We start from the raw sequence: 22,082 nt of genomic DNA on the forward strand, positions 1-22,082 counted from the left end.
GAGCTTTGGGCGGGTGTATGTAGCAGTACAGAGTAAACGTGTACAGTACCCCTAGAAATCAGCTAAGGAGGCCCCTCAAAACTATTATGCTGGAATTACTAGTTGATGATTTATAGACAGAAAGCCTCTATATGGATAAGCATCCCATTAGCTGATTTTACCATATTTATAACAGCAATCTATATTGAAAATAGTTTGCCCCTTAGTTGTTCTTAAGGGTACTTTGTTCTCCTTTTCCTTGTTACAGAGTGAGGGGCCAGCCAGACCCAGGGCAGGCTATGGAGGTCATCGTGAGACAAACATGATTGAGTCTGTAGTGGGAGGGCTGGATCCCATCTCCAGAGTGAGCTTCTCAGACAGCATAAAGAGGACAATCTGCCACCACCTCTATACGTAGAATCCCCTCTGGTCCTGCTGTGACCACAGTCTACGAGTAGGCTCATGAGGCAGGTCAAAACCAGAGAGAGTCTGGGGATTAAGTTCAGAAGTTCAGGCTAATAAAGCCAGACATGCAGAAAAGAAGGAATGAAGGAAGGACAATGGAGTGGAGATAAAAAGGGCTTGCACCTGGAGAGCTTCTGACCCATTGAACAGAGCGAATTTAGGCCAGTGATTTTGGTTGTCCTGGGCATATTGACGCCAGACATAGATCTGACTTGAGCCCTGATATTTTTTTTTCTGCAGAGGGCCCATCGCCCATAGTGTAGGTCTAAACAGTCTGGGACTTGTTTCCTTATGAAGTATCTTTCAGTTTGGAAATGTCACCAAAACCAAGTTCCCAAAAGTCTCCCAAGTGGGGAACAGTCCAGAAGAAGGAAAGACTACCGTGTCTGGGGTCTGACACAGAGTTGAAGCCCCAGTGTGCCGCTGGGGTCTACATGACTCTTGCCTGTACAGTGCTGTGTGTGGGCTCCAGAAATGGCAGACGGCCCTCTCGAGTGCTGGAGGTTGGTTTAGAGGCTGAGACAAAGACCCACAGAGTGGATCACCGTTCTGCCAATAGAGCTAAGACAAATCTCTCTGGCGCCATCCCGCTCGTGTTAGAAGGCATGGGTGAAGTCTCTGGGTCACATACTGGCTACGGTTTAGTTTGGAAGGTGTTGTCCTTGGAAGGTTAAGATGAGAATGGGGGATGAGGAACGGAGAAGGACCCACTGGGAAGTCCTTCCTGGTGTCCAGCACCAAGTGTAAGAACTAAATCAGAGGAGGGAGGCGAAGGCACAGACAGCTGGACATCAAAACAGCATGAGTGGGGCTTGGTTGGTCTGAGAGGCTGGCGTCCCCAACTCCCTGCCCGTGGGAGGCTCAGTTTCTGTAGTGGAGAACACAGGAGCTGCAGGGCATAAACTCCTTCTAGAAACTGCAGGGCCTGGGATGAGCCACTTGTCCATTATACTTCCTCAGGGACCCACACTGTGTGATGGGGATTCCTGAGTCCCAGAATTCCACGGGCATGAATGGAGAGACGGTTTCTTGAAGTCTTGGGCCTGTTTTATTCCCCTGGTTTTGGGGTGCGGATTTCCTTTAAAACTGAGAGACAAATGTGTTTCCTTAGAAGATTTTTATTTCTTCCAGGCCCATTACAAGCACTGAGCAGTTTTTGCAAAGCTATAATCAAACACACTGACTTTTGATTTAATTAAAATTATGCAATAGAAATTGGAGACAAGAAAAAAAGAAGACGACATTGACACCTGAGTTACAAATTTTCTTACTGGACCAGTGTGTGGCCTCCCCACTCTTTCCCTGCAGAGAGGATCTTTAGAAATACTCAGAAGTCAAATGGATTTCTCAGTGAGCTGTATATTCCCTGTCATAATCTTCGGAGGGTAGGGTTAGCTTATGTTGTCTGTCTGTTTCTTCAGCTGATTTGCAACCACTGGAGAAGCTAATGAGGGATCAAAGCGGGAAAGGGCCATAAATACAAATTAATTCCTTTCATACATGTTGGAAAACACAACAACAAAACCCAAAACCCAGGACATGTTCCACTTTTTTTACGCTCCAGGTGTGATGAGAGATTAGGTATCCAACATGGAGAGGCGAGTTAATTAAAGTTTTTGTTCTGGCTTACAGAAAGAAATGTCTTTTCATTTGATAAGGGGTTGGCTCTTGTGTACCATGGGTGCTTTCTTCTCCTTCACAGGAGTGGCACAAAAAAGCAGATCAAAGCAGCCTTCCATCGGGATCTCTTTCCTGACACCTTTCTGGGCTAATGGAGTTAAAAGTGTCTTCCACTTACAGTGTGGGGCTCATCTGACTTTAGAAACGACAGTAGGAGTATTGGGAACAAGTAAAACAGCATCCATGGGTGCTTATGGAAAACCATATTTAACATGAATTAAATAGAAACCAGCCCAAAAGGTCCAAGTGGGAGAGCGTGGCAGGTGCCCCTCCCCCTCCATCTGTATTTTATTCGTCGACTCTGAGTGACAGCTGGAAATTAGCACTTGAGCTCGACCGTCCCAAGCGCTGTAGATTTTCTGTATATTCCCTGTTCCTTTTGGTCATTATGATTCAGCACCCCATGGCTGACATTTCCTACCTTCGCCGGGCGGGGCCGGGAGGGCATGTTTGGGAGAATTCCTGCTGTTTTTCTCTCCTAGGAGAGAAATAGGATGGAATGAAACAGAAGTGGCCCGGAGAGGCCTGTCTGAGCTGGCAGGTCAGCCTGCTCGCAGGGGTTACGCATTGTCTTGCAGCTCTGGGCTCCTGCAGAGAGAAACCTGGCCTGGCTGCAGCCACCAATGAAAAGACCGCATTTAGCAGTGCAGGGCTTTGTGAAGGCGCCAAAGCTTGACATGGTTGCTATAGTTACTGTCTGATTGTGGTAGCTTGTCACAGTGCTTGATAAAGTGGGAAGGTTATCCATGATGGGCCCAAGTAATCAGAACCTTGCAAAGCTTGAGTGTGTGGGTTTAAATAGTTTTTTTTTTCTCCTGTCTTTAAGCTAGGAGTGCAGGGGGTTTGGGTGGGGGCAGGGAATTCTTAGGACAGCAGCCACAGGGCTTTTCTTTCACACTGGGAAGCTTACCCTAGCCCAGGGGGAAGGTTTCCTTGAGGCCCAACAGAAGTGAGGGTCAGGCTGCTGGCCTCCTGCTAAGCCATGGCTGGTGTGAGTGGCTTTGGGGGGCTGCAGAGACTCTCTCCTGACCCGTCCTGTGAACTGATGTGACAGCTGGTGGGTTCTGGCTCTAAGCTGATAGACACTTTCTCTTTCTTCAGAGGGGACCTGAGCCTCTGTCTAGGTGGCAGTCTCGTGCTCATTGACAAAGGGGCTATGGTAGCTCTTTATCCAATTCTGCCGTGGTCAGAAGTCCTAGTTCCCAGCTGTTGGCTGTGTCACAGGGTACTGACCAAGGTCTAAGAGCCACCGAATGGGCCCAGACTTTGCAGTTTAGAACACGTGGATGGATTAGTTCCCAGAGACTCAGGTGACTTGGTAACCAGGGAGGAACTGGTACCCAGTTCTAGGAACCTTGGAAGTGGATTGTCTCCTCAGCCTTTCTCCCAGTTCCCTGGTCCAAGGCAGGACTTTCCTGCCCTCCCGCTCTATCTAGAGTGCATATCTCCAAGTGAAGCCCAGGCTGCTGTTGAGTACCTGGCCAGGCGGCTTTGCCCAGGGCCCGTGCTCCTTGCTTTCAAAGTTGGCCTACTAGCAGGCCAGGGTTCACTCTGCTCTCATGCGTGTTGGGTGCTGCGAACTCCAAAGGCAGGAATGAGCCTCAGTGCCCCTTCTTCTGCACGCAGCTCGAGGAACAAGGGGAATGGATCCAAGTGGGTCCTGTCGATTCAAACCCACAGCCCTCATCCTAAAGGGCAGAGTTTATTTTGGAGCCATCTTGAGTGACCATGGCCTTAGAAAACAGATTTAGGTTATCCCAAATTCCAGGTTTCAGCATAGTGGTAGTTTCATGAAGTCTTATAGTTTCATGGAACAAAGACAGTTGTAAGTCAAGGCCAGTTTAAAACACATTGCGGGGAGCACTAGAGAGGTAGTGGGCAGGGCGATAACGGAGCTCACCTATTGGCCAAGATGCCATCTGATGATGCCCTAGTTTTTAGGGTCCACTAAGTTAGTAGATGACAAAGTTTCTATGTGTCTGTCGCAAGATGTTAGTTCAGACACAGTGATGGGCAAGGAATGGGCGTTCCAGAAGGAGCCTAAGAGAAGGTAATCAGCCCCTAGACCTGCACGGTTCCACCCTCTCTACAGTACTGGGGCTCTAGTCAGCCCGTCAGCCCCTGCAGACACAGCTTCCTTCCGGACTCTTGCTTACAGTACTGAGGTGGAAAGAACCTGGGTAGGTGTCATTTTCCTAAGCCACTTAACTGAGATGGGGAGTCCAGTGTATACCCAGGGCAGGGCTGAGTATATGTTAGATGTAGCTCCCCGTGCCAGAGGGGCTGTACTTTCAGACTGAAAGACAAATAGTTGTCCTCAGGCCCTAATTAGAAACAAAGCACAACCGGAATTCATTTACCCCTGAGTGACAGGGCTCAGAACCCAGTACGGCTGCTCTGTGTGTAGCTGTGGTACCTGGATGCAAATGACGTGATCATTTGTCAAATGTAATCTGACTCTCCAGGATACCAGAGCATCTCTGCTAGCATATGCTAGGTTTAGGGCTTGGGGGAAGGTAACTGTGGTTCTTCAGTGAAAGTCACTGGAAACCGTTTGTCCAGATAAGGATAAATCAAAATGAATGAATTTTGGGCTCTAATTCCTTACCAAACTGCATAGCCCAGGTTGGCCTAGGAGTTCCCCAATTCTCAAGTCTTCAGCACATGTCCTCAGAGCCCCTACTATGCTTTGTTCGGTTGGATCAGTGGGAGGAGTGATTCCAGTGGTGGCAGCAGTGCTCACAGTGACCTTTCCCCTCAGGGTGCAGAGGTGCAGACAGACTACATACCCCTGCTGAACTCACTGGCGGCCTACGGATGGCAGCTCACCTGCGTGCTGCCCACGCCCATACTCAAGACTACCAGGTAACGGGAATGGTGACTGTGGTGATTCCTGTCATTGCTCCTGAGAAGTGGGTAATCTCCTTAGCTCTGCATCAGGCCTGTGCGCTGGCACTGAACTCTCTGGCTTCGGCTTCCAGGGCCAGGGTTTCACTTACTTCTCTCTTTCCCATCCTCACTTGGAGGAGCCTTGGCCAGAGCGTCAGGGTTGCCCTGGGGGACTGAGATTTGCCACCTGGACTGGCAGGACAACGCACCAGCAGACATGAAGCAGTTCAGTGCCTACTCTGGGCTCTGGGCTTGGTAGTACTATGTGTACAGAACCTCAGTGAAGGGAGGGTGGGTGGGGAAGAGAAAAGGAAGCAGGGAGAGAGTCTGAAGGACTTCGGTAGAGACCTCTGAGGAAGACTTTTGCCTTTGAGATAGGATCTCACTCTATCCCAGGCTGGCCTTGAACCTCTTCTCCTCCAGCCTTAGCCTCCTGGATGATAAACATGTGCCACCACACCAGCTGATTTATTAATATTTTAAATCCATTTTCAGCCAAGGAACATGTACCCTGGAATAATAGGATTACACAAGATTATGCCCCTGTGAGGCAGATACACAGACCTGAGTCTTAGGCCTCACTTACAGTATTCTTTACAAGTTCAGGTTCATGGATGCCTTCCCGTTATCCTTGAGCCGTGTCATGCAAACCCTAGAAGACCTCCCATCTATCTTTTGGGTCCTCCTAACTTTCCTTGGGGGCTACAATCACAGCTGCAGTTCCCATTTATGTGTGAAAAGTGAAGTTCAGAAAGGTCCTCCGTGGGCCTGAGACCCATTGTCAGTGGGGAGCAGAAACAGGGCCCAGCGTCTCAGCATGTAGTGGCCGGCTGAGGCCGGCAGCTGGCTGCCTCTCCGTTGACCTACACTGATTCCCCTCTCATCTCCCTGCCCGGCGGTTCTTAGGGTTCTGCCTTTACTGAACTCGCTACGCAGTTCACATTGTAGGGCGACAGCAGCTGGCAAGACTGATGGCCTGGGCTGGTTGACAGTGGGAGAATGACCATGATAGCCCGTGTCCTTCCTGGGCCCCTCTTCTGGCAACTCTGGGTCCTCAGCGTCCCCACCTGTCTATGGCTACATTTGGGTTTGGCCACTGGGAACCCCCGTGCTCTTTTGCAGACCAGAACCTCTCCAGGCACAGGCTGATACAGTAGAGCAGAAAGCACCCCAAGGCTGCCTCTGTCATCCTGGCTAAGCCTGCAGCTTCTCTGAGTCAGGTTCCTAGTTACTTTCCAGAGGGCACAGCCGTGATGGCAATGAGATTGGACAGGAAGACCCTGTGCTCTGAGAACCCAAGGTGCACAGAGCTGTCTGTCTCCAGGATGCAACCTACTCCCCCATCCCCTTAAGCATCCCAGCCTCAGTGGATCTCAGCTCCTGGGACTGAGCAGGTCTATCTGACCCTCCCCGTGTGATCCTGGGGGCGGGTGCTCATGAGCATGAGCTGAGCTGAGCTGGGTCTGTCAAAGTGGCTGTGGGCTGCTCCACAGCGGGGCCATGAGTCTGAAATGAGCTCTTAGGTGTGAAATCACCAGCCCAGCCTCTGCCAAACTGAGTTCAAGGCCAGTTTGGCCCACAGAGCGAGTTCCAGGACAGCCAAGGCTACAAAGAAAAACCCTGTCGGGAAAAATGGGAAAAAATAAAGAAGGTAAATAAGGGGATGGAGAGATGGCTCAGTGGTTAAAAGCACTGTCTGCTCTTCCAGAGGACCCAGGCTGAATTCCCAGCCCTGACATGGAAGCTCACTACTGTCTGTGACTCCATTTCCGGGGATCTGACACCCTCACCCAGGCAAACGTGCAGGCAAAACACCAATGTACACAAAATAAAGGCGAACAAAGGGTAGAGGTGGAGAGAACCGTGGTCAGCTTTCTATCAAGTAGAAATATCCTGACAAGGTACAGCATGTCGTCCTGCCTTCTCTGACTCAAGCAATGAGCTATCATATCATTCCATCAGTGTGGGACAGACTAGGTTAGCATGTGCCAACTCACTGCTAGCCTGACGCTGCCAACATCAGCGAGCCTGTAGGAGCCACGCAGTAGCTCTTCCTCTGCAACCCTCATGGCGCACCGGAGGGCTAAGTTCACCACTCGCCACTGTTGTCCTGCCCAGCCATACCATAAGTACCAAAGACAGAGCTGCAAGTCACTGTTCCTACTGGGACTCACCTAGCCAAGGCGCCAGCTGCCACTGCCCATCGAAGGTAGGGGAATTAGTAACCAGGAAGCAGAGATAGCAGATAGCATTGTTTGGTGTTGGAGGTAGCCTTTGGCTTAGGGGTGGAAAAGTAGAGAAGGGAACTCTGACTCCCTGGTCTGGCAGCCGCCTTCCATCACTTAAAGGAAGTTCGGGATTGCACCTGTCGGGGATGAGGCTGTGTTTCCCAGGGACACAGCCTCACGCTCAGCTCCTGTGTTGTAGGGAAGGGAACGTGTCCACCAAGCAGATCGTGTTTCTTCAGAGACCGTGCCTACCTCAGAAAGCCAAGAAGAGGGAATCAAAGGTAAGAGACATGAGTCTTCTCTACCCGCCCTTCCTGTCCCCTAGTTTTATGTCTGAGCATCTCGGCTTCAGTTGGGTGTGTGCCAACTGGGCATCTCCCATTTCCAAAGACTCTTGGGACCCAGAAAAGACACAAGTTCACATTGGGTCATAGTAGAGGGAGGATGCTGGGATGGACCATTGAGGAGCTGGTCCTCAGGCTTCCGACCATCAGGGCAGATGACAGAGACTTCTGGTCACCAGCCTGTGCTAGAGAATCCCACGAGGCTCAAATTAGGACACAAAGCCAGCTGCAGTGACCTGAGATCATGCTCTTCCTGATCTCAAACAAGCTTGCTGGAGCTTTGGCCTGCCTGCTAGACCCCTCGGGATGTTGGAGTTTGCTGATGCTGGCCTGGTGTGCTAGTGCATGTCTGTAGCCCCTGCATGAGTGTGAGGCCAGCCTCTGCTACGTAGGAGGCTTTGCTGACAGCTCAGTCTCTACGTGACAGTACTGTTGTGAGGCAGGAGAGTGAGGTTGTGGAGGGTGTGCTCTTAAACAGGACATTGGAACAGCCCCTGCCCCTCATTGGGTTTTCCTGTCACCATGGGTGAGCAGTCTGTGTCTGTGTCACCATGGGTGAGCAGTCTCCACCACCCACCCCTGAAGATGGAGTTTTTCTTCCGCCTATTAGCCCCAAATAAACACATAAAGACTTACATTAATTTATAAAACTGTTTGGCTGGTGCCTTAGGCTTCTTATTGGTTAGCTCTCTCTCTTAATTATTAACCCATTTCTATTACTGTATGTATTGCCATGAGACTGTGGCTTACCTGTAATCCGGCATGTTATTTTTTCGGCCGCATGGCGGCTCTCTCTCCGCTCCCCAGAATTATCCTAGTCTGGTAGCCTTGCCTATGCTTCCTGCCTGATTACTGGCCAATCAGTGTTTTATTCATCAGCCAATAAGAGAAACATATATACAGAAGGACGCCCCCCCCCCGTTACACCCCCCAGCACCATGTGCTATCTCAGCACAGGCCCAAAGGCAATGGAACCAATAGACTGCAAACCAAATCCTCTGAAACTGTCACCCAAGCTAGACCTTCCCTTCTTTTAGGGTGACTTTCTTTTAAAGCTCTTATTTGTTTTTGTTTCGTGTGTGTGTGTGTGTGTGTGTGTGTGTGTGTGTGTGTGTGTGTGTGTGTGTGTGTGTGGCTATGCCTGCATGTATTACTTGCATGTCAGTGCCTGTGGAGGCCAGAAGAAGGAACTGGATCCCTCGGTTGTGAGCTGCTTGGTGTCGGTGCTGGGGATTGAACCTGGCTCCTTTGTAAGACCACCAAGTGCTGAGCCATCTCTCTCCAGCCACCTTAAGTTGAGCTTCTCATCTTACTATAGCAAAAGAACACGGATTATATGCTGTAGGTATATTTCTCAGGAATCTTCTCAGGAATCTTCTCAGGAAGAGGCCAGCAGGTGAACGAGTCTACCAAAGCCCCGGTTAGTTGTCACCCGGATCCGCCGTGCTCCATTTTGATGACCAGAGCCACACTCCGGCAAAAGTTGCCAACCTGTTTAGCTCTGCACAGTTGGCACACCCCCACACTCCCCACTCCTTGTCCCTAGTGTTCTTTGGACCCCGAGTCCCAGGTGAGAGCATCTAGCCACCGAACAGATTGCAGCAGCCCCTCATCAGCCAGCAAACCCTGTGGGTTGTGAAGGGATGCCAAGGTGGCGAGGACAAGAAGGCATGGGCTGGAGTGCAAAAAAGGCCACTCTCCAGGCCGTGGGACAGTCATGTGATAGTGACAACAGCGGTGAACCAGAAAGCAGCGGCCGCTCTCCAGGCTCTGGGACAGTCATGTGATAGTGACAACAGAGGTGAACCAGCAGCTGCCAGTCACCATTAACCACCAGGAGCAGTCAGCCACCACCTGGAAGACAGATGGTCATAGATGATACCACGTGGTGCCCAGTCTCATGCTCTCAGGATGTCACCAGTCACAGAAAGTGACATTCCATAAGCAACATGCAAGATCCACTACTAGACAAGGACAGGTTGTGCTTTAGCCCCGTGGTGGAAATGGCTCTAGAACTCCTTGCCAGGTGTCTCCTTGTAGGGCTCCTTGACTCTCGTGGGAAGACTGGGGCATCCCACTGAGGGACATGGCAGTGGTGGCCTGATTTGAGGTGCAGATTTTTTTAGCTGGTAAATGGGTATAAGGGTCCAACTGATCTGACTGGTTCATCCAGACCCCTGAAAGCCTGGAGGCTGATCGAGGCACTTATGCATGAGCTGAGCCAAAGGTGTGGCTGCCCTTACCCTCTAGAACAAGGCTGGTGTTTGTTTGTTTGTTTTGTCCTTTTTTTCCCCAGGAAGGAAGTCTGGGAGGTAGCTAAAGAAACCAGGTTGAACTCTAGCACTGTAGTTTCCAAGCTGTGTGACTTGGGACAAGTTACCCAACTTCTCTGTGTTGTGTGTAAAATAGAACCAATGATGTTTATGGCCTTACTTGGGGACTCAGGGAGACGTGAACCCCTATCAAGCATGACACATAGTAGGTCCTCATACTCTTTGAAGCTCCAAATGTGGACCCCTGTTACTTACCTGGCTCCCAAATACTTCCCCTGCCAAAGAGAACCTGGCAGGGCCTGACCCATGCCTCCCTGGGAATCTGGCTTCATGACCGCTGGGGTGGTCCAGACAGCACCGGGAGTCATGGGGTGCCTCACAAGCCCATTTGAGGACACAGGAAGCAGTATAGTCCTAGAGACCCCTCTGTGATGACCCAGAAGGGCAGGAAGGGTTGGAAGGGGTCTTGCCTGGCTCACGGTAGCCCTACAAGGGCGCTAGAGAGAGCAGCTGCATTGCCGGCCTTGTAACCTGTAAGCTGCCATCTTTTTCAGAAGAACGAGGCCTTCTACAGGCCGCTGTGGCCAGGCTTTCACAAAGACTGGACATTTCTGGCGTATTTAGCAGAGGCAGATGCTGAGGAAGTCTGGGCTCTAGACTGGCAGAACTGTCCTTGACAGGACACTGTGTGTCCACAGGAGGCACTACTCACATTAGCTACAATGCATGGGACCAGGGACAACTGTGAGAGATGAGGGCCACCGCAGGTATAAGAGCTTGCTCAGGAAATGACAGCTGTTTAGTGCTGGGGCCAGGACGTGGACTCACCAGCCTTGAAGTGTAAGCCTCTTAGCTGAGCCAATCCTGCTATTCTTTTGGCAAAAGTACAGCTTGCTCTGACTTCAGCTTGCCAGCTCCAAGGATAAAATACAGACTAGCTAAAGCAACTTCTTACACAAGCATGGAAGACCCCGGAAGGTTCTGTCTGGGAACACCCATTTGTGTGGGACTCCAACCAGAGAAACAGGGCGTCCAGAAGGTTAGAGTGGATGCTCCCGACATGCCAAAAGCTAACGGCTGTGGGTTTTTGTTTTCCTTTCACTGGGTCCCCGGTTGGTGGAGCTGTTTGAGAAGGGTTAGGAGGCGTGGCCTTGTGGAAGGAGGTGTGTCATTGGAATGGGCTTTGAGGTTTAAAAAGCCCGGGCCATTTGTAGTTAGCTCCTCTCTGATCAGATGCGAGCTCTCAACTCCTGCCGCAGGGCCGTGCCTGCCTGCCTGCTGCCACACTCCTCACCGTGAAGCTCATGGACTCTGACCCCAAAACCGGGAGCCTCAAAATTAAAATCAAGCTAAATGCTTTTTTCTTTGTAAGTTAACGTAGTCATGGTGTCTCACCCCATCCCGATGGTAGAAAAGTAAGGCAGCTTAGCCTCCTGAATAGTGACGTGCACACTCCTCCTAGCTCATTTTAATACTTAGGTGTACATTTGGCATGGCCGCTGTGGAGCAGCTGAAGTGGAGGGAGACTAGTGAGAACTTAAAAGCTGAGGTCCTGTGTCTCTCGGATCACAAAAGAGGCGGGAAACCTGGCCAGTGAGTGTCCCAGCTGCTCCTTTCTCAGCAGTCCCCTTCCAGAGCTACCGTAAGATCGAAGCTTTTGCCACCCCGTCACTGGGTATGTGACCTTAGGACTCTGAGCTGAGTTCTTTTCACAGGAGCAAATCTTAGTTGCAGCATACTGTCTGTGAAGCAGGCTGGAGGATGGATCTGGGGGAGGAGGCTCTCAGGGGCAGCACCCTGTAAGGTGGGCCAGACGGAGAAGCTGGGCTGGGCTGCATCTCAGTCTCCAGGGGACTGTCAGTTGGGTTGCTGTGAACCACAGATGAGTCATAGGTTTGTGGGTTTGTCTGAGCACCTTCGTCAGCTTGTGAGAGAGGGCTGATAGCATGCCTCACCCCTGGAGCTGTGAGGAGCAGCCCATGAGTCCTGCAGGATTACCTAGAGTCCACAGCGCAGCACCCAAGCCATGTGTCCCTGGCTAGCTCATGCAAGCTGGGGAGAGAATTACCTGCCCAGTACTCACTGGCTCCCAGCCCACTCACAGCGGGCCTGGATAACTGTAGGCCTGGTGTCTGGGGAGGGCAGCTTCCCGCCGCCCCAGGAGCACTTGCCTCCTTTGCCATGGGGCCCATGACACCTTCTCCCTCCACAGCTCCCGGAAATCTAGAACCTACACATGGAGGTGTTAAACAGGCCCTGGGGGTGGGGACATGGCTTGGATTAGACCCTGGCTTGGTGGTGTCGGGGCATCTGGGAACTGTTGGGTTTGGAAGAGTCAAGCTGGCTCCCGGTGACTGTGGATTCATCCCCACCCTCTCTGCTTTCCAGTTCCAGTGGCGATTCTCCCGGGAACAGACACATGGCAGGCAGACGAGGAGATCCAAAGGCAGACGCAGTGCCAGAGACAAGCAGCAAGCAGAGGAGAATGAGAAGAATCTAGAAGACCAGTTTCCCAAGGCTGGAGATGTGGGAAACTGTGTGCTGGGGACACAGCAGAGGGGCGGAGCCCCTGAGGTCAGGGAGCAAAGGCTGAGCTTGGGGGCTGTGCAGAATGGTCCTGCTGGCCACCACAGGGACTCGGTGGCCCCCAGGCACTCAGATCCCAGAGTGGAAGATGAGCTTGCTTCAGGGCCCGCTCCAGCAGAGGCAAATTGAGTCTGTGATTTGTGCTAGGCCTGCAGTGTGGTGGCAAACCTTGGGAAGCTTGCTAGCAGCTGCTTCGCTCTGTGTTATCCTGTGGCTTGACCCATCGTTAGCCCATGGCCCTGTGAGGGCTGGTCTCTGACAGTGTCATCTTCTGAACACCCCCTGGAAAGCTGTCTTAATGATCACTTATGTTAGAGTGCAGGGTTGGGCTGTTCCTTCTAGACCTCGGGGCTGGAGGTCTGGTCCCACCACTTCCCCAAGGGAGGGCATGGACCAAACAGTACCTGCACTTCCTCACAGGGCTCCAGGGCACATCTGGGTCAACTTCTGGGATAGCCTTCGCTACAAACCAAGGTTTTTCACTCACCCCTACATGCACCTGAGCCCTGCAGCTCTGTGGCTGTCCTCCTCTTCCTCATGAACCCTGCAGGGGACCCTGCTGCTTTGGAAGGTGACGATGGTGGGGAAGGGGAGGTACCCATACCCCCTGCCTTTCTCAGAGTAGTTCTATAGATACTGGCGATCTGGAAACAGGTAATTCTCTGTGCTCCTGCTCTTGCAGGGTGTTCAAGAAAGTATTCTGTATTAATATTAATGCCAAAAATGTTGTTTTCTAATTTTGTATTCAACATGTCTCTGAATACGTTCTGTCATTTCGGGCAGTTGGTAATTGGGTGCCCTTGTGTGCTATTTTTGTTGGTGTGTCTTTGACTGAGTTGTATACTGTGCCTGTCACTTTTTACTGTCTATAAAGTGTTGTTAAGGCTTTAAGTAGATGCATCTGGCATACCTTGGAGAGAGAACGCAGTTGTCTCAATGGAAACAGCCTGTCTCTTTCTTGTTTAGTTACTTAAAGCAATAAATCATCTGAGTTCTGTGTGTGGTGAGTATTTACCTTGTCACAACTGAGGTCATTATGCCCTGTGATGGTCGGGTTTTCTACCTCCTGGCAGTGTGATAGATTCTGACAAACAGCAAAACCACCTAAGCTCACTGGGGTTTCAAGCTTTGGTTAAAAAAAGCAGTAGAAAGTGAATTTGGATGTCACCAGGTGAGCAAGAGAGCACAAGTCGGCTGCGATAAAATGCCTTTAAGATCAACATTGATTCAGAGGTGTGGTCTCTACGATTCAAGTAATCTATTTCATGAGGAAAATATTTTTTTCATTTCCATAAAGCCTTGTGCAGCCATCTCTCTCTCTCTCTCTCTCTCTCTCTCTCTCTCTCTCTCTCTCTCTCTCTCTCTCTCTCTCTCTCTCTCTCTCTCCTCTCTCTCTGTCTCTGTCTCTGTCTCTCTGTCTGTCTTTGTGGTTTGTGTCTTCTTTTCTTCTCCCTTGTACTGTGTTGATTCTGACAGGTGTCACTGTATCATGGAAGTTCTCAAACGAGCTGTACTTCAGAAAATGCATTTTGACCAGTCATGGTTTTCAGTAATGGCCTCCACCTACATCAAGGAGCAGCACCTTTGATGAGGGCTGAGGGCTGCCCTTACTTGTAGGTCTGAGGATACGTATTTACAATGCAGTTAGGAATTACGCTGGCCTAGTAAAGTGGAGTGGTGGGTTCTCCTCCAAGATCCATGGCCTCACTAGCCCTGAGTAGTTAGCTGGGTTTCTAGCACCAGGCACGATTTCCCTCCTGCCGAGTGTGCCTTAAATCTGGTTAGAGTGCCGTTGGTTCCCACCAAGATGAGTGCCACTATTGCGCCTCTCAGGAGGGCCTTGCAGGGCCGGTCACTGTTGTGGTTCGTAGGTGTCACAGCTGGGTAGAATTACAGGTTGCCCCCCTCACTTGACAGTTTACACAGCACCTTCTGCTACTATTGAAGCTAGTCCTTGGAGATGAGGCATTTGGGTTTTATCCCATTAAAATGTTCTGAGTCCCATACCCCAAGTGCATGGTGTCTTCAGCAGTAGGGACTTACCTTCAACACCTGGGAGGTAACCAAGGCAACAGCAATAGCTGATACTATTTTTGTAAATCTCCTGGACTCCCCTGACCAAGAACTTGAAAAGGTGTCTTTTCATGTTTGGCACTTGCATTTTGTTAGACTGTCTATGGCTCCTTGTGGGGAGCATTGGTATCCTACATGACATAACTTCATTAAAAATTCATATGCACTACCTGGGTATCAACATGTAGAAGATTGCAAATAGGTCCATATCTATCCCCATGCACCAAACTCAAGTCCAAGTGGATCAAGGACCTCAACATAAAACCAACCACACTGAACCTCATAGAAGAGAAAGTGAGAAATAACCTTGAATGCATAGGCACAGGAGACCTCTTCCTAAATATACCACCAGTAGCACAGACACTGAGAGCAACAATTAATAGATGGGACCTCCTGAAACTGAGAAGCTTCGCAAATCAAAGGACATGGCCAACAAGACAAAACAGCTGCCTACAGAATGGGAAAAGAGCTTCACCAACCCCACATCCGGCTGAGGGATGATCTCTAAAATATATAAAGAAATCAAGAAACTAGACATCAAAAGACCAAATAATCCAATAAAAAATGGGGTACAGGTATAAACAGAGAACTCTTCAACAGAGGAATCTCAAATGGCAGAAAGACACTCAAGGAAACGCTCAGAATCCTTAGTCATCAAAGAAATGCAAATCAAAACCACCCTGAGATATCATATTACACCTATCAGAATGGCCAATATCAAAAACTCTGATGACAGCTTATGCTAGAGGGGATGTGGAGTAAGGGGAACACTCCTCTATTGCTGGTGGGAGTGCAAATTTCCACAGCTGCCACTTTGGAAATCAGTATGGCCGTTTCACAGAAAATTGGGAATTAATCTACCTCAAGATCCTCATTACCACTTTGGGGCATATACCTAAAGGATGCACACTCACACTACATGGACATTTGCTCATCTGTGTTCATAGGAGCATTATTCATAATAGCTAGAAACTGGAAACAGCCTAGATGCCCTTCAACAGAAGAATGGACAAAGAAAATGTGGTACATTTACACTATGGAGTAAGAAACAATGACACCTTGAAATTTGTAGACAAATGGATAAAACTAGAAAAAGCTCTCCTGAGTGAGGTAACCTAGACCCAGAAAGTCAAATATAATATGTACTCACTCATAAGTAGATATTATACTTAAAGCAAAGGATAACCAGCCCACAGGCCACAACCCCAGAGAACCTAAGAAACGAAGACTACTCTAAAAGAGTCATACATGGATCTGCCTTCTGCCTAGGAAAGGGCAAGATTTCATGAGTAAATTGGGAGCGTGGGGGGCAGGAGGGAAAGTGGAGGGGCAGGAGGGAAGGGGGAGAGGAGAGTGGAAGAAAATTTATAGCTCAATAAAAATAAATTAAAATACTTATGCAAATAGGCTTATGTGCATTGTATGTAATTTTAGTTAAATAAAAAATATGATTTCCTTTGACTTTTTGAAACATTCCGAGAGCTATTCTTCACTCCTCCTTCTCCTTCTGTATAGACCTTCCTCCGTCATTCCTAATTAAAGTCCCCTCATTTTCCCACACCCCCCTCATATCACTATTTCCTTCTCTAACACCACAAACACACACACACAGACACACACACACACATACGCCATGATCCCTTTTTATTTCAGTGGTTTCTGTGGTTACTTCAGGTATATACTCATGGAGATTTCAAAGCTAGGCAACACAGATGAGAGAGAACATTTGTCTTTATGGACCTGGGTTACCATAGTCAACATATTTTCTAGTTCTATCATTTACCTGAAAATTCCTTTTTTTCTAGCTATATAGCATTCCATTGTGTATATGTGTCACATTTTCATTATCCATTCATTAGCTGTAGGACAGTTAGGTTGTTTGAGGCAGAGTCTCTCTGTGTAGCCCTGGCTGTTCTGGAACTCCCTAGGTAGACCAGGCTGGCCTCTACTCACTATGTAGATCAGTTTTCCTTTTGTCTTCAAGTATGGCAGACAGTTTTGCTTGGCACACAGTTGACTTTCAAAGTTTCCATTTAGCTGGATGTGGTGGCTCATGCATGCAGGGGACAGAGGCCTCTGAGTTCAAAGCCTGCCTGATCTACATAGTGAGTTCCTGGCCAGCTAGGGCTACATAGGGAGACCCTATTTCAAATAAATAAGTGAATAAATGTTTCCATTGAGAAAGCAGCTGTTATTCTGATGGGGTTTGGTTTGAGATAACTTAATGTTTTGTCTCTACTATCTGTCAGCACTCTTGTTCTACATGTTTAGTGTTTCAGCTGTGATATGCTGTGGGGAGTTTCTTTTCTGGTTTTGTGTGTTTGGTGTTCTGTGTGCTTCTTGTATAGGTATGTTTTCTTCGTTTGGGGAAGTTTCTTCTATGATCTTGTTGAAAGTCTGGTTTGTGTGATGGCCCTGAGATTCTTCTCTCATCTATGCCTATAATTCACAGATTTGGTCTTTTCATAGTGTTACACATTTCCTGTTTTCCTTTCCTGTGTTTAAAAAATAATTTCCTATTCTTTGCTTGTATAGTCTAATTCCTCTCCTTTATCTAAGGCCTACTAGTCTACATTCAACTTAGTGCATTCTGCCTGTAAGATTTTCCCTTGTGTTTTCTAGTTGGGCAATTAATTTCATCTTCATTTCCACTTGCATTTTCCTCAATATTTCTGTTTCTTTATTGGACCTGGTTTTCACACCCTAGTTTGTGTTTTTCTTTTCATCGTTTCATTCAGTTATTTTTGCATATTTGGGCATTATCTTTAAGCCCCTTGAGCTACTTACTTTTGTCTTCTTTAAACTTGGTATCTTTGAGGAAGTTTTTGTTTTGTTTTTACATTCTGGGGTTCATCTAGGTAATTCTCATCAGATAACCTTTCTGGTGGTAGGCATGCGGTTTTGAACATTCACATTGTTTGTGTTTCTATGACGAGACCTGGGCATGTGGATTTCTTGTGTGTCTGACCCAAATAGTCCCAGAAGTCTGGGACAGAGCACAGGATGTGCAGGCTGTGTTGGGCTGGAATGTTGGGTATGGTGTGAGTAAGATGAAGTCAGGTGATTTTGGCCTGAGCACACTATGCTGGGGCACTGGGTGTGGGACCCTGGGCAGACTGGGATTGGGAAGGTATGTGAAGGGTAGGATCTGGCAGATTCCTGAGCACAAGATGTTCAAAGCCTGGGACTGGGCGTGGGTGTGGAACAGGGATGAAGTCAGGTGATAAGAAGGGGCTTGGCTGTTTTACAGGATGAGTGTCCTACCCAAAGCCTGAAGGATGGGGTGGCGAGGTGGGGCTAGCCATCGAGGCTGATGTACTCCATGCTAGACCCAGGCTAGGTCTAGGAAGCATGGGTAGAGGAGGGTCAGGTAGACTCACCAGCCAACCCAGTGCAAGAGATGAGGAGCTGGGCTGGGCTTGGAGGTTGCATTATTGGCGCTGTTCTACGTGCCCCTCCTACACGTGGGTAAGAGGATGGTCTAGGAATGACCTCAATTTGGGGATTTTTTTAAAGCTCCTGGGAGCTTGTGGGGTGATTCTGAAGCATGGGCAAAATTGATAGCTACTGGTACAGGGCTCTACAAACAGCACCAGATGGTTCTATGTGAAGTGAAACGCTTTCCCAAATGGTGAGAGTTAGGGCCTGGACCCCAAATAGTACTTGTCCTGCATGGGTATTTTAGGCAGGGAAACTTTGTTCCCTCCGATACATCCTCTGCAGAGATAAGGTGGCTTATACATGTGTGCACTGGCTAGCTTTGTATCAGCTTAACAGAACTACAGTCATTTGGGAAGAGGGAACCTCAATTGGGAAAATGCCCCCACCAGACAGAACTGTGGGCCAACCTGTAGTGCTTTTTCTTAGTGATTGGTGTTGGAGGGCCCAGCCCAGTGTAGGCAGTAGCACCCTGGGCAGGTGCTCCTGGGATATATAGGAAACAGATTGAGCAAGCCTTGAGGACCAAGCCGTGTTCCTCCATGGCCTCTGCCTCTGCTCCTGCCTCATGGGTCCTGCCTTGAGTTCCTGCGCTGGTTTCCCTGAATGATGGACAACAAGCTGTGGGATGAAATAAGCCGTTTCCTCCCTAAGTTGCTTTGGGTCATGGTGTTTCGTCACAGGACCAGTGACCCTAACTAGGACATGGTGGTAGTCTTTGCAGCTGTGGTTGTCACAGAAGTCATTAAGGAATGGGGAGTTGTAGGTCAGCATGTGTCACACTCCTCTCAAGCTCGCTCTTGACTCTGGTCCTTTTACCAGAAGCCGCTTGTTTAGAGAGGCATTCTCGACTGTGGTCCAGACTGGGCTTAAGTTTGAGGTCCTCCCCCTTACATTGTGAGTCCTAGAGTCATAGTGTGTCATCTCATTGGCCTAGGAAGTATGTTTTAGAGCCAATCTTGACCTTTACAAGGGTTCAGGAGAGTGGAGTATGGCGTCATTCACAAGTCAGCAAGGGGAAGTGCTTTAGTCAGTGTCCTGTTGCTGTGAAGAGGCACCATGACCACAGAACATTTCACCGGGCTGGATCACAGTTTCAGAGGGTTAGCCCATCATCGTGACGAGAAGCATGGTGGCACACAGGCAGACATGGTGCTGGAGAAGGAGTTCTGCATCTGGATCTGCAGGCAGCAGGAAAAGAGAGAGCCACTGGGCCAGACTTGAGCTTCTGAGACCTCAAAGCCCATCCCAGTGACACACCTCCTCCAACAAGGCCACACCTACTCCAACAAGGCCACACCTACTCCAGCAAAGCCACACCTACTCCAACAAGGCCATACCTACTCCAACAAGGCCACACCCACTCCCGCAAGGCCACACCCACTCCAGCAAGGCCACACCTACTCCAACAAGGCCACACCTACTCCAGCAAGGCCACACCTCCTAATAGTCCCTGTGAGCCTATGGGGGTCGTCTTCACTCAAGCCACCACAGAGGGTAGATGCATTTTTACCAAATACGGGTAAAGGAAAGCGGTGACGCTACTCCCAAAGCCCAGGACCCATAGTCAGAGGCTGGCATCTGGGACGCTTCACCTGTGTGAAGAAGTTGGGGTGCTGCTCTATACTGGGCGTGTGCAGGCGGGATTTCCATCTGGACAGGGCTGGTTGGAATGCTGTCTGTGTGTAGTCTACACCTGAGCACTAGGGTTAATTCTGTCACTTTGACATGTGGAAAGGGAACTGAAGGTATTCACCTTACCTGGTTTGTAAGCATTAATACTGTGTGTGCATGTGGGTTTGCGTGCGTGTGTGTGCGCGCGTGTGCATGTGTGCATGCGTGTGTGTGTGTGTGTGTGTGTGTGTGTGTGTGTGTGTGTGTGTGTGTGTGTGAAGAGCTTGGTCCGTGGGAAGAAAAGGACCCTGAGGCTGGCAGGCGGCAACAGGGACTGCTAGTCTACTAACCTGACCTGGCGCCTGGAGGCCTCAGTTCTTCCTGCCTCTCCTGTAGTTGATAACCACAAGCAGACGGGGTGTCCGCCGTTTCAGGTCTCACCTTTGAATACACCAGGGACCCGAGCTCTGCATCGCCGGCACCCTCAGTGCATGACAGGGTGTTGACGCCCTTGGCTTGGCTAAGCTACTATGATGGAGAGGCTGCCCTTCCTGAAGCCTAGTACATCCCGTTTTAGCTAACAGGAACGTGACAGCAGTATTTAGAAAGTCCAAATGTATGTGGTCGTGGTTGTAAATGACAAAGGAGTAAATACCTACTGGTTCCCTGTCAGAACCTTTTGAGTCTCCAAGCCACACTTGCTTCCCTGGGGTTGCTGACACACAGTGGAACAGCTCCGGAAACCGTTAGCAGCCTGTGCTCTAACTCACTTCTCATGAAGTGGGTTTTATCTGTCCTCTAACCAAACAGATAAGTCACAGATGCCAATGCTGGGGAATGCTTTTTGGGAACAGCCCTCAGTGGTGGCAGTGCACCTCAGCAAGGCCATGTTGACCCCAGACCCATCACTCTCCCTGCACACTGGGTATTTCATATCCAGCACGGTAGGGGCAGCAGCATGACCCAGGTTCCCTCACGTGGGGCTCACGGCACCTGGGAGTTAAGGACGTGGGGGTAAAGCAGACTGTGTGAGGGAGAAGGGGCAAGGATGGCCGGCCTGTGGGTACACAGGGGCTTACTCAGACTCGGGACCTGTTTCCACAGCCCCACACGACCGTCAAGGAGGCCCTGCGTGAGGGGAGTAGGGTGGGCCCCTGTGATTAGCTCCCTGTCCCCTTGGTGACCTGCTGACTGCAGGACTTCCCCAGAGAGCCTGGGCTTCCTGTACCTGGCCTCTAGACGCTAAAACAGGAAAACACACAGAAGTCACATCTCAGGGCAGGACTCACGGGACCTTTGCCTGGGGTTTCTGAGGTGGCTGTTGCCAGAGAAGGAAGTAAAGCAACATTCGCCACAGGTTCCTGATGATAGCTGTTGTTTCTGTGGCCCGGCTAAGAGAATCAGGCCCGCACATAAGCTCTGGGAACCTGACAGAGGTACTGCAGCTCCCTCCATCCAAGCAGAGGGCTTCCTGAGACCTGTGTGCTGGCAGGGGCCTGAGGGAGCAGGAGCTGTGGTGTGGGTACTGGGCGATCATGAGAAGGGACGTGTGACCTATGGCAAGGACCTGGTGGTCCTGATCCTTGGCCAGGGTCAGAGTCACACTGGTTGGATTTAAGCAGGAAAATGACAACAGATGTGCGCTTTAAAAAGAACGTATGATGTCCAAAGACCAGGGCAGGGTGCGGCAAGGGGAGTTCAAAGGCTGGTGCTCCCTGCTGAGGAGCACTGCTGCCTTAGATGCAAGAGTCCGCACAGAGATCTGAGAACTATTTGGCAGGAAAACTGATTTGATTTTGTGATTGGGGAGCAAGGGAGACATTGAAGTTGCCAACCTGCTAGTTAAATCAGCACTGCATTTCCTCATAGCGATGGGCAATGGCTATTAACAGTCCACAGGAACCTCTGTGTATCTGTTTTCAGGGCTCGAGTTACCAATTAACACAGTCAACAGCTACTCAAACCAAAGCCTCCTGGTCAGTGGAGGTGTCACTGAGGTATCACTGAGAAACAAGAAGGTATCAGAAGCTGCAGAGGTCACACGGGAGAACTGCCTGGCTTGGCTGTGCAGAGCAGAGTCTGAGGTCTGCATGCAAGTCTTACTCATGGTGCTGCTGTCCCACAGCCAGGTACTGGGGGGAGCCATGGCCGTCAGCTGTGGCACTGTGTCTGGGAAGGGAGTGAGGAGCTCCTCCAGAGATGGGGTCTACTGACTGATGAAAGAAAGGTTCTTAACTCTAACCAACAAAGCAAAGGCCTCGCTTCTGTATTTAGTTGTGTTGCCCCCATGTACAGAGTCCAAAATGGTTCTGGAGTTTTCTGCTGCCATATTTCACCTATGAAGGTGAGCATTAAAACCCCCTTAAAAGTTGTTGAACCTTCTTCAAAAACAACAGCAGGACTGGAGAGCCGAAATGTGGTGGCTATCACCCTGCTCTAGCAGAAGAGGTAGCTCAGTTTCCAGCACGCGTGTGGAAGGATTGATAGCCACCTGTAACTCCAGCCCCAGGGGA

General features: G+C 49.8%; 1 protein-coding gene across 1 annotated transcript in view; it reads left to right on the plus strand.

Annotated features, from left to right (window-relative positions):
- Positions 1 to 13,443, plus strand: part of Rftn1 (raftlin, lipid raft linker 1) — a 198,542-nt gene extending 185,099 nt beyond the window's left edge. Inside the window, exons 8-10 of the mRNA XM_005072413.4 lie at positions 4,886 to 4,989; positions 7,441 to 7,522; positions 12,247 to 13,443. Of these exons, the coding sequence (XP_005072470.1) occupies positions 4,886 to 4,989; positions 7,441 to 7,522; positions 12,247 to 12,573 (513 nt within the window). The 3' untranslated portion in view covers positions 12,574 to 13,443. The remainder of the gene's footprint in view (positions 1 to 4,885; positions 4,990 to 7,440; positions 7,523 to 12,246) is intronic.
- The last annotated feature ends 8,639 nt before the right edge of the window (positions 13,444 to 22,082 follow it).

This window comes from Mesocricetus auratus, unplaced genomic scaffold (assembly GCF_017639785.1).
Source record: "Mesocricetus auratus isolate SY011 unplaced genomic scaffold, BCM_Maur_2.0 Super-Scaffold_100021, whole genome shotgun sequence".
NCBI classification, from domain to species: Eukaryota; Metazoa; Chordata; class Mammalia; order Rodentia; family Cricetidae; genus Mesocricetus; species Mesocricetus auratus.